Source organism: Phoxinus phoxinus (assembly GCF_949152265.1).
Source record: "Phoxinus phoxinus genome assembly, chromosome: 25".
Lineage (NCBI taxonomy): Eukaryota > Metazoa > Chordata > Actinopteri > Cypriniformes > Leuciscidae > Phoxinus > Phoxinus phoxinus.
This window is the reverse complement of record NC_136900.1, coordinates 16,434,844-16,447,893: the sequence shown is the minus strand read 5'-3', so window position 1 is coordinate 16,447,893 and position 13,050 is coordinate 16,434,844. Positions and strand designations below refer to the sequence as shown.

At 37.3% G+C, this 13,050-nt stretch overlaps 1 protein-coding gene across 1 annotated transcript in view; it reads right to left on the bottom strand.

Annotated features, from left to right (window-relative positions):
• galnt18a (UDP-N-acetyl-alpha-D-galactosamine:polypeptide N-acetylgalactosaminyltransferase 18a) overlaps nt 1-12,658 on the bottom strand; it is a 47,850-nt gene extending 35,192 nt beyond the window's left edge. Inside the window, exon 1 of the mRNA XM_079603269.1 lies at nt 12,131-12,658. Coding sequence (XP_079459395.1) covers nt 12,131-12,371 — 241 coding nt within the window. The 5' untranslated portion in view covers nt 12,372-12,658. The remainder of the gene's footprint in view (nt 1-12,130) is intronic.
• Between the last annotated feature and the right edge of the window lie 392 nt (nt 12,659-13,050).

The window sequence follows — 13,050 nt, the reverse complement described above, 5'->3', positions numbered from 1 at the left end:
TCCAAGCTAGCTTGACATGTTAGCTACAGGCGAACTGCCATAATGTAAATGTATATGAAATGGTCTCTCTTCCTAGAGGTTTTCACTTATAGAATACAGCCCACTGTGCTTCCAGCAGAAATGATTTTAAGTTGCTAATAATTTGGAGGGCCTGCTGGTAAATGCTGACCATGATGTGCACCACACTGCGCTAAACGATCATCTGTCAAAAGCATTTCCTAACCAATTCAAAGAGCTTGTGAATAATCATAATAACTAACAGGACTTTAAGACACTGTAGGGAAGTTTGCTGTTCTGAATGGATTCCACACGGACAATTATTCTTTCATTGGAAAAAAGAAAATAGTGGCTTGCTATTAGAAATGTCTTGCTATTAATCCATGACATTGGAGCAGTGAATTATTCACAAATTTCAGTATTTCCACAATCACTTTCTCATTAAAGCAGAGTGCTAAAAGGAATGAATGTTATGCAGAACTGAGGTTCTTAAATGCTCAGGGTTGTTTTATTAGAAACCTTATCATGTAAGACTAAATTAAGTTAATACAATAATTTATTTGAACATGTTTCACAAAGCAAACTTTTAAAAGTCAAATACTAAAGGCAAAAAGTCATCAACAAGTCATAACGGTTGTTGTGATTAAGGCTGACTGTTATAATATAAATAATGTGATTTATTATTGTTATTATTAATAAATAATGCTTATTAATTATGAGCACAACAGAAATATTTATTTTGATGATGATAATAATTTTCTGTAAAGCTACCTGAAACTATGTATTTTGAAAAGCGCTATACAAATAAACTTGAATTGAATTAATAATTATCATCAAATTATGTTTTTTAATTTATAATATTGTCAACCAATCTTTTTATTTGCAGGTTTAAATTATGATTTAACAATAATAATAACAACCATAACAACAGCAGTAATAAAAGTTAAACCTGGTATAAATTAAGAAGAATATTTGCACCCTCTTCCCACCCATAAAACCTTTGTAAATTTTAGCAACAGCTCTGTTCTAAAAAATTAGTTCAATTCATTTTATTGCACTTTATTGAATCATGTCAGAGTCTAACCAATCAGATATCTTGTTTAGCAGTCCTCTGTCCTTGACACTGGTATTACAAAAGGCCACAAAAGCCCGTTTTCTTTTTGCTGCATCTTATTACACTTCCTGTCACACTGATAAAATTCACAGGCTTGTATTAAAAACTGTAGAAAATTAAAGGACTAGAAAAAAAAAGATGCTCCAAGAACACTGAGGTCTTTCGGTTTCTTTGAAACGGAGTTAGTTAATGCACGCCTTGCACGGCCTTTTGTTCACATGGCGGGCCGTGGGCTGTGCTGGTAATTGCATTAGCAGGTGACCTAGAAGTCGCCAGGATGTTCATACGAGTGCATGGGCGGCCCCGGATGGCCATGTTAATCGTCAGAAGTTCAGAACAGCATTAGAAGCAGGCAGTGAATGTCCCTCAGGTGATATAATGCATTATTATATGTGGGCTCCAAATCTCAAATCTGTGTCTGAACCATTAACAGGCTTTGCATAAAGGCAAGAGTGTTTTTTCCCTATAGAACAGAATGTTTGTTGATTTCCTTGCAAAATGAATGACTTTGGCCGCATAAATCAAACGTTACAGCTCATTACCTCTAATTTCTACATGCAGAACACAAAAAAATGATGATTACAGCCTCATCCAGCTTCACCACTTCTGCCAAACAAATAAAAGCACAAGATGCTCTAGAGGAAATTACTGTAGTGACCTTGCAAACAGAAGCAGAAAACACAAAGTGCTCTTAAAAGGCCAACAATTGCTTAAAAAAATAAAATAAAAAATAACACAAAGAGAAACACAATTATGTGACAAATTTCGACACATAAATTGTGACATTTTGTAGAACAGTGCATTCATGTTCCTAAAGGCTGTATTAGCATAAATGAATAAGGAATGTAAATTGATTAAAATATTTGATTAAATCAAGGACACAATTTGCACATTAATCAGAATAACAGCATATCAGCTAGAAAATGTACAGATTTTACAAATATATTTGTCAAAGTTTCTATTTACAAAATGTTTTGCAGTGTTGAGCTTTGTAGCCAATCAGCAATGAACGCAATGGCCAATTTTTTGTTTTTGTTCAGCGCGAGTTCTGCATGCTCACGAATCCTTTCATTACAACAAAGTATAAATACGATGTCAATAAGAGATTCATTGCAAAGCTTCACTGATTACGGGGAGTTTCTGCAAGAGTGCAGCTTTGTTTGCCTTGCGTTGTAATTGATAGCTTCAGTGATCATAATGCCAGCGATCTTTGCTTGCTTTCTGCATATAATATTTGTCATGCTGCTAAATACACGTTGCAAAGTTTCTGGTTTGGCAACATTATTTAAATAAATCTGATTGACAGTGATAACCATAAGAATGGACAGAGCATTTTTAGTAGCATGTTGCTTTTTTAAAGTTTAACTGAAATAGTTCATCAATGACAAGCTCTCCCTCACTCTCACAGTTCATTAACAGGTGGCCTAATGCATACAGTGAGACTTGACAGCCCAGCGCAGGTCCCTATTGCACACATTAAAAAAAGTCAACACTCCACAATCTGTGATTCTGTTGAGCTACTTATTTATTTAAATAAAAGCATGTTACATAAATGCCAGATCAGAGAGTGAAATGTGACAGAAAAATAATTCCTAGGGGCCATGTTTACAAAGTGTCTGCCAAGCACTGACTTCCAATACATTTTCCAGTCACAACATGACAAATACGACCGACCAGAACTCATATGCATGTCATTTACACTACATTTTGCCATGGTTTATTTTGTTCCTACCCATTTCTATAAAATAGCTTGCAGCTGGGATGTGTCTAATACAAAGGAACATCTCTATTGTTGAGCAGAACAGAAGTCATAATTTATATATAGATCCATAAAAAAACTTCAAAAACCAGAGACAATATAAGAATATATAAAGATGAATTCATAAAACTGATTCAGAACTCAGTGCAGGATGTGGTTTCATAGGTCAGTTAAAATTAAGTTATTGAGTTTTAGATTCCAGCTCTAAAATGTAAGATGGAAGCATAAAAAAGGTAAATGGCATCTTTTTATTTCACAATTCTGACTATTTTTCCTCACAATTGCAAGTTTATATCTCACTTTTTTTTCTCAGCATTGTGAGTTAAAAACTCAGAATAGTGAGAAATAAAGTCAAAATGGCAATGTATAAACTTGCAATTGTGAGAAATAAGTCAGAATCGTGAGAAAAAAAGTACCTTTCTAAATTTTCTAAATTTTTAAGAGTTTGTAAATTTGAATTATAGTTATAAACATAGAATTGAGACTTTTTTCTCACAATTGTGAGATATAAACTCGCAACTGTGAGTTATAAAGTTAGAAATCTGAGAAAAAGTCTGAATTGTGAGAAAAAAGTCACAATTACCTTTTCAATTTTTTTATTCCATTGCCGAAACAAGCTTCCATAAAAATCTGATTGAGCCACGTATGTATCTGTTAAATAGCCTTATACAAACATGATGTGAAGAAACATCTATTTTTGTGTAAGCAAGCCGCATGACATATCAACTTTTCCAAATGCATCAAGACAGTCATACAGGTCTTTTTGCAAACACAATGACTCCAGCTTTAGCACCATGATAACAAGAGACAGCTCCGCTGATCTGTTTTCTGCTTCTGTTCAGGAAGCATTATTGTCCTGATGCACACAACTTGAGCACAATTGTCAGGATGCTGTGTGGCGCATATGTGATTAGAGTTTTAAGATGCAGCTCCTGCTGTGGGCGATATACTCTTGCACTCTCTAACCAGTGCAAAGGTTAATAAAGTCACAGAGAGACATTTGAATTCAGTCCCTCAGGTACGCCCGTTGGGTGAGCCACGGCCAGTCTCTATGAAATCCTCATGGGTCAGTATATGAGATGTCCAGCTATGACAGACAGTCGCCATGGTTTGTTTTCTGCTCTATGACGAACCTAAAGGCTCTTTCATTGTTTTAGTTGAGTAGCTAGTGTTTGCTCTTTTCATTATGTATGCATAACTACAATAATATCTAAAAGCATACACTATAATAATGTAAAAAGTTTAAAACAAAATCAATAGTTTGTGGTCGGTAATTTTTTTTTTATGTTTTATGCTCACCATGGCTATATTTATTTATAAATAGTGAAAAAAATAAAAATATTTTGATATATTTTAAAAAGTCATTTATTTCTGTGATGCAAAGCTGAATTTTCAGCATGATTACTCCAGTCTTCAGTGTCACATGATCCTTCAGAAATCATTCTCTGCTCAAGAAAAATTTCTTATTATTATCAATGTCGAAAAAAAGCGGTACTGCTTAATATTTTTGTGGAAACTGTGATACCTTTTTCAGAATTCTTTGATAAATATAAAATGTCAAAATAACAGCATTTATTTAAAATAGAAATCTTTTGTAATTCTTTGATAAATATAAAATGTCAAAATAACAGCATTTATTTCAAATAGAAATCTTTTGTAATAGTATGCATCCTTGAATAAAATGTAAAACTTATAAAGCTTACATAATGTCTATTGAGTTAATTGATTGTATTTGTTATATATATAATAAAATACAATCAATTAACTCAATATTACAAAATTCCGGCCAGTTGATAATACCTAGAATATCAAAATCGACTGCTGGCGGTAGATCCTTTTCCTATTTAGCACCAAAACTTTGGAACAGTCTTCCTACCATTGTCCGGGAAGCAGACACACTCTGTCAGTTCAAAGCTAGATTAAAGACACATCTCTTTGACCTAGCATTCACATAACACATTATAGACTTCTATAATTCAATGTTAGGCTGCATAGATTAGGTCAGCCGGAACTGGGAACACTTCCCATAAATCCGGATGTACTCGTTACATCATAAGAAGAATGGCATCTACGCTAATTTTAGTGTCTTTGTTTATCCCGAGGTTTTCCCGCAGCCTGCCGGATCCAGGCCGTATCCAGATCTGACGAAGGCCCTTCGCCTGGACCCGATGACAACGCAGTGCTGAAGTGCCAACTAGTCTCTCCCTATGGAGGATCCCTTTACCACTCTACAGATAAAGCGTTGTCGGGATAATTTCGGTTTAATTACCCTGAAGTGATCAAATTCTGTCTAAAAATGTTTAAGGCCAGACAAGTAGTTTGTTAAGGCTTGGTTTGTAGGGAATTACAAACCTGCGCACATATATTCAAATGCGCATAACTAAAGAATTAATTCTTAATGCGCACGTGAGCGCCATCAGCGTTTCTCACAGGTTCGCGTTTAAAGTCTGTGTAGCGAGAACGGTGTCGTCTTAGCAGTCCCTAATTTAATAACTAATGATCGTTGCGACGGACGTGAATCAATCAAAACTAACTTTAGCTGGAAAATATCTTTATTCAAGAACCGCTATAAAGCCAAAAAAAATCACTGTTACCTTAAATTATCCGTTTATCACTGTAAAGCAGCTTTGAAACAATCTACATTGTTAAACGCGCTATATAAATGAAGATGACTTGACTTGAAAATAGACATTATATAAGCTTTACAAAGTTATAAGCTTTGCATCAGAGTTTATTTAGCTAAATTACCAAGGAAAAAAAGTGTCAGTTTCTCCAAGCAAGAAGACAAATAAACACAGGTTTAAAGAGTTCTCGAGAAGTCTTATTTTATTTGTTGCCGCCAAGTAATAGCTAGAAAAGCCTCAGGAGACTTAACATGCTACAGGTTCTCCGAGATATTCAGGGAACTGTCATTCATTCAAGCAAGGACATCTCAACCGCACACAGTATTTGGTCTCGCTCGGTTAGTCAAGGGCAGCTGATTCAGTTTTTCACCCTGGGTCATTGGCTCAGTGAGTGTTTCTGCATCACTATTCAGGAGCAGCACCAGTCGAATGTTTGCTTGGCTAACGGCATACAACAAACGAACATGCAGGCAAAAGCGCTGTCTGACGTGTGAATCAAGGCGATTCTTTCAGATCACTGGACTGAATCACAAGTCACCTCACTGTAAGTTTGTGTCTGCATCTGTCAGATTTCAGTAGATGCAATCATACAGACAGATAACTTTGTCATTCATTTCAACCTCCTCCCTCAGCTCACATCTGACTGGACGGTGGAATAAAGCTGAATGGTTTCTCTGAGGATTACTGAAGCTCTAGCTTGATTACGGGCTGTTCTCCGAATGACAGACGTGCGCGAGACAAGCTGACAAATCAGTGCAGTCGGATGCACCCTAAACGGAGCTCGCTGACAGAGGGGAAGAAACGTGTTTATCAGGAGCTGACCTCATCATGACAGGCAAACAAAAGCTACAAAAAAACAGAATCAAACGGAAACGCCTCCCACGCATTGTGATTAACCATTATCTTGACCCCAAACATGACTTAAGGGCACTTTACACTCTTAGCTTGTGATGATACAGACGTTTTCCTGTTGAGCAAACACAACGACGCCTGCTTCAGCTCAAAGCATGTTGCACTAGAAGATTAGTATAAATAATCCATTCTGTGTTGCATGTAAGTGATAGCTAATATAATTAACTAAATTTAACTCTTAAATGTAACCTTTAGCCAATCTCAAAATGAATATCTATTTTTTTGTACTGTACGTGTAGCATTCATTTTTTTCAATATCTGCTAAATGAATAAATGTAAATGTAATCCACCATGACATAAAAATTATTATTGGCTTAATGTTAAACTCGCCCTCAAACACTGCAGTTGTAGCTGAGGCCTGAAAAGAGTTTGGCTCGTGCTGTCAACATGTTGAGAAGACGTGGTTCTCTGCGCTGTGAAAGCAAAATTCAATTTGCATGCACTTCCAAAGGATGAAGACACAAACTGATACAGTAAATCCGGTGCCATAGTTACTGTCCATATCACTGTGTATCCAATTGCTGAGGAAGCCTTCGATACTTAAAGTTCCCCTGTGGTGAAAATCCAGTTTTTAATGTTGTTTATATGTCTATGTGGTGTTTTTAATATACTTTAAGACAAACCACGTGCAAATTCATAAGTCAACACCAAATTAGTATTTTCTCTTTAAATCTGCAGTGGGGAAAAAAGAGAAATCACCGCTGTTTGTTTCTGACATCACAAACTAAATTGTAACCAATCAAGTCAATGTGCCAGTGACTTTAGCATATCATTAACTGCTGTGAAGCAGGGGAGTCTCAAGAGAAGCCAGGTTATCCCAGTATATTTTTCTGAAGATAAGTAAAATTGGGTACATTTCGCAATATAGTGGGTGAATTATGTATATGATGTATATTATTGATATGATGAACAATATTCCTTTCTCCACTGACGTTCTAAATTGTTCAAAACGTTTCCAAGGATGCTGATTTTTAGAACGCATACTGAGATGGCGAACAGGTTTATGTAACATAAACATAAGCAACACATTTAGCTCATTATTACCGTTATGTGTCCGACGTTGTAGAGAGCGATAGATAAAACGCATTTTCATTCTGATAAATCAACTGGTATACAACCTTGTATGAGTGAGTGGAGGCGGGGCTCATTTTCATTGATTCACGTACACAACATGAAGCAAGGGTGTAGAGTTACTTTCAAGCTATTTTAAGGCATGAGTAAAAAAAGAAAAGTGTTCAAATGTGTAATTTTGGTGATCAAATATGAGTTTAAGGGATAAATCTTTGATCGAATTGATTAAAATTGATCGAATCATTTCAGACACAGTGAGAAAAGAGGGGATGCTGCAATGTATATTACGAGGAAAGTGTTGATCTTGGATGCATGTAAAAAACAAAATTTGTAGGAGACCTCCAAAACAAAAATGGGAACCCTTAAAATAGTATAATGGGGGCACAAGATACATTCAGAAAATAGATAGGCTGGATTTGCATTTCATAGATATTTAATATCTGTGCATCCCCAATTTTATCTTGGGTGCAGTTGTGTACAACCAATCTTTCAGTGGTTACCATGTACCCTGATCATAAAAACAAATAATGTTTTTTCACAGCAAGACTGCAGTAAATGAACTGCTGGTAATAGATTTTCACTGTCTAGACTGAGAACGCCTTGCCACCACAGAGACAACTCACTTAATTATCAAAATCTGATTGGTGTCTGAGCAATTACTCGCCTTTAATTAAATACAACACATTTAAAGAGCCAATCAAGACATTCTGAAACAAATTACAGACTGAGGAAGCAACTTTCCACAGCGAAGTCTTAACGCTCCTTGTGACCTCCATGTTATCAAGTATCCTCTGCCCACTTCACTCCTTCCCTTTGGCATTTCTCCTTCATTTCCCATCAGCAAGTGAAGCGTAGTGTTAAAACGAGCCCTTGTGTGTCCTATCCTATAATGAGAGAACCGTGGACAAAAACACCTTTGATAACGATAACAATCTCAGGTGGTATTTAACAGAGGCGGTACACAGAACAACACATGCCTGCGGGGTGCGCATGCAAAAACATCCAGCGCTAATTGTCAGGCAAGCGCACCGTAATGAGACAGTCCAAAATAAATTAGCGGGGTAACACTCGGCTCGAAAGTGTGACTCATGAACTTATGAACTTGTGAACAAGCACGAGGAAGAGAAGACAATAGTATGAAGATGGTATTTTTATAGCACTCAGACACCCTGCTGATCTCCAGTGCAGAGCTGTGTGAAGAACGGGTAAGTTAGAGGACTGCTGTTCAGATGTAGAGAAAAACTCAGCAGCTGTTTGCACAGCAATCACCCATGAGCAATCGAACAAGACTCTACTGTACTCGCCATAAACTGGATCCAGTTCTTGGCCATGCTTTTGAAGGCTTTAAAGAGGAGGGAAGCATGTTTAATTGGCCATGAGCAGGTGGAAACTGTGGACTCACATTGTAAGCACTGACTTTGGGTGGGAAATCTGTGGAATGGATTTTATTGTGCAAAGTGTGTCAAATGAAGCTGTACTACATTTAATTTGTTTTTTATTAAAATTACATTACCAAATTGTCAAGCAGGTTTCTCATACACACTCCTTGCATGCTATTGCTCATCCAATTTGGTAACCCATTGGTAGCCCTGCCCCAAATTCACACCATTGGTTGAGTCAATGTTACTGTGTTGTTGGGCATGTTTGGGGTGTTGAAAAAAAAACAGCCAGTCAGCTCATTTGGTGGCCATATTTGGCAGCTCCGGCAGCCATTTTGGGCATGCAAGACCAACTCCAATCAAAATACTGAAATCTGAAATTTCAAAACCTTCTTGCCAAACTCACATATAAAATCATGAACTGTCCCATAAATGTTGTTCTCAAATAGCATTAAAAAAACTTATATATTTCTAACCAACGCATAGTACTTATGTGTAGTCCCAAGCACGAGTCTAGGACTCTGACAGGAACTTCTACTGGCAACTACATTGATGCGATAACTTTACCAATTTGTGATTGGCTCTTTTATTTAAAAGGCAGGACCAAAGACAATATATTTAGAAAGATGGTTCACTTCTATTACTTATGAATGGGAGAAACTTCAACTTGCAATATGCCGTAATACGTTTCGCCTAGTAATTCTATTCGATTTACAGTATAAAATAAAAAAAGTAAAGTCACTGCGTCACTGCAGCTGAAACTACAGTTTCCATAGAAACCTGAGACTCGTGCTTAGGACTGCTAAGACTGCAATATTGGTTGGTCTAGCCTGAAAAAGAAGCCTTTTTAACGCAATTTGAGCATAAAATACAACATTTATTGGAAAGTAAACGACAGATTTTGTTGCTGATTTTAAATATGTTACTTAATTGTGAGTTCGGCAAGCAGTTCTTGAGATTTCAGAATTCCCACATTGAAATGAATAGGACTTGGTCTTGGATGCCCGAAATAGCTGCCCGTAGGCGTTGCATACATGGTCGTCAAGTGAAGAGACTTTTCTTGAAAGGGACTTTGGCGGGACTTGTTTCATCATATTACGCTTTCTCCCATTCATAGCAATATGAGTGGACGAGTTGGTATAGATACAGTCTTTAGACACTAGTCATTGTGTTTGACTTGTATTGACCGACAAATGGCTTAAGTAGAGATAAAAAAAGTAGTTAAAAATTCATGATTTTTTTTTATGGAATATTGCAATGTTTATTATCCCTGCACATAATTATCCAATCAATTCCGGATCGACTAAATCAAGTTCCAAGTATTATTTTTTTCATTCCAGAGGCACTTGGATGTACTGTAGCCTACATCCCAATAGAAAGAAAGAATCGGATTCCACCGGATTTGTTTTCCACATATTCATAGTAAATTATATGGGTCTGAAACAACATGACAGTAAGTAAAATATGGCAGAATTTTTAGGAACTTTAAGGAATAAAAGTTCTGCTAATTTAAATAGGCTCATTTTTATATTAGACAAACCATAGACCTGGTTTTCTTACTTTCTCCCTAAACTCTACAGCACCGTACACTCTGCATTTCAAATGACACAACTGTCACAAACAAAGCCATGTAATAAACGTGGTATTTCCACAGTGGCCTTCTACTAACCAAAGTTCACATTTGCTAATTGAAACTGGGTTACAAGGGAAGAATTGGCTACATTTCTTTCTCTCAGTAAGACATCAACACTGTTGCTCATGCCAACACAAACTGAAGGTCTGTTCTCAGTCTCTGCCAATGACAATGCAATCAGACAGTTCAGATGGGCGTGAAAACCGGACTCTTCCCTTTTAATGGATTTTGGAGAAATAAGACTCTCTGGCAGGAGCCACTGACGCAGTTATCGTAAAACTGGAGGAGACTGCAAGCAAATCTGAGGCGCCTTGATTACCTATGACTTTTGTCTTTGACTTATAGTACAGAGGAGTATGGGAATTGGGAGTTTGAATACATTAAAGATGAAATGTGTAATTTCACTTCCCAAAGGGATTCCCAAACTTTTTGGTCAGCCCTTTGAACTAAAATATAAGTAGCTCCTAAGATTTTAAGTGGTTAGTTCGTCAAAAAAAATAAATTCTGTCATAAATTACTCACCCTCATGTCGTTCCAAACCTTCATTCATCGTCGGAACTAGGATATTTTTGATGAAATCCGAGAGCTTTCTGACCTGTTGTCGGGCTAATCAGGAGGCTCAATCAAACATCACAGCATTTTGACTGGACCAAAGAGGAGCACCAATGTTTACACTTTTTAAGGAAATCAGACGATGAATGGCTATGGTTTTCTCTGTATAGCATTTTAAAATCCCAAAAACACATTTCACTTAAGATAAAATACTTAACGTCAAACTAGGAAGGCATCACAATGTGATATCTTCTTGCGAAACCGTAGCATTATACACTCAATTGCTTAAGTGTCTTACCGTGTAGGTGTGCAGGGTATATTTTGATTGACATTTATGGCTTCACTGTGACTGCTGAGCAAGAAGCAAGCTTTAAGACCTTGAGCTCAGCACAGGAGCTGTATATAGTACAGGCCAGCATATCCCATAAATCCAGTCAAATGCTTCTCAACAAGATTAATGCATGCATTAATACATTACAGAAATACAATTCCTCACACAAACCCAGTTAAGGCATAAATGTGAGTTTATTTTGGAGACAACACCCTCTTATTTGATTCCAAGGCCAGAATTTATAACACTACTGAATCAGATTTACATCAACAGTACACTAATGATGATTAATCATCCAGGATGAGAGGCTGTTCAAACTCTTGCAGGATATCATCACTCCCCAGCTGTCCTGTTTGAGTCCAGCAAAGCAACATGATGGCACCAGCCGCAGGACTGATGTTTACGTGAGGACTTTGCCAAGTGCTAAATTTATGCCCCCCTCTCTAGCTACAATAAACCTGAGCTTACACTGCACCAGCTGAATACAGAGATCTGTTAGGAGACGAATTAGTCCAGATAGAGGTGGTGGTGCTATAGAATTATGATCGGTCTCCAATGCATTTCTATGAAAATATTATTCATATGGATGTATATAGAAACAGAGCCATAAAAGAGGCTCATCAGCATCTGAAGTACAAAGCCCCTTTAAACCTGTATTGATTTTCATGTCTACTGAAAGTAGCCTACGACTGTGTTGAATAAGTAAAGACAGAACATTATTATAAATCATTTAAGTTGCCATATACAAACACAATTACCTTGTATGTGTTGGTTAACAACACTCTCCAGCCTGTCCAGTCTCTCTATAATCCTCAGGGTTTCTCCTCTGTTGTCATCATCAAACTTTTTCTCATGCGTCCTCCCTGCAACTTTGACGTTGCCGTTATTAGACACATAATTGGTGATCCATCCGACGTAGAGCAAACACAAAATATTGGTCATGCCGCTTAAAATCACGCACGTGGACACCAAAGTTTTGGTTCTCCTCGTGCATGCCATCGCAACATCCCCACGTGCGCAGCGCGCGCAGAAACAGGCACAAATCCTTTACGCGTTTGTCGGCGGTTTTGCTCTCATACAGCCCGGCGGAATGATCTCCCGTATAACGTTTCGGCTTTGCGTGTCCAGGACATCTTTTATGACAGGAAACGGCAGCTGTTCAGATAGGCGCCGATGTCTCTCGCGCTCGTCCGCACTGTTTGACAGCGGGTTTACAGCTCGGCAACACGCGCACGGCTTGCTTGTTGACGGCGTCATAAGCCAGGGGTACACGCGCACCATGTAGCAGCGCGCGCTGCTGTTGACAGCCAATGAAGTTCAACATGAGTAACGGAATTGTTTTTTACTCAGATTTTACTAAGCGAAAAAGTCGTTGGTCAAACATTGAAATGTATTATAGTTTGGCTATATAGTTTGGCAACAAATATGGAACAACAACGTGAACGTTTTCTCCTCTTTTTAAAAAAAACGGTAAATCATTTTGTTTTGTAATCCTACCTATTCAATATTCATGATGAATATTCATATTCATATTTTCTTTCAGTTTGATATCATAAGATTACACATTGCTGTAGACGGTAGGCTATAGGCTATAGGCCAGCCTGTCCGCAATAATCATATGTCTTTTATCCTTATTTGAGGACTTTTCTCACCAAAAAATAAAATTAATTTTTCATCA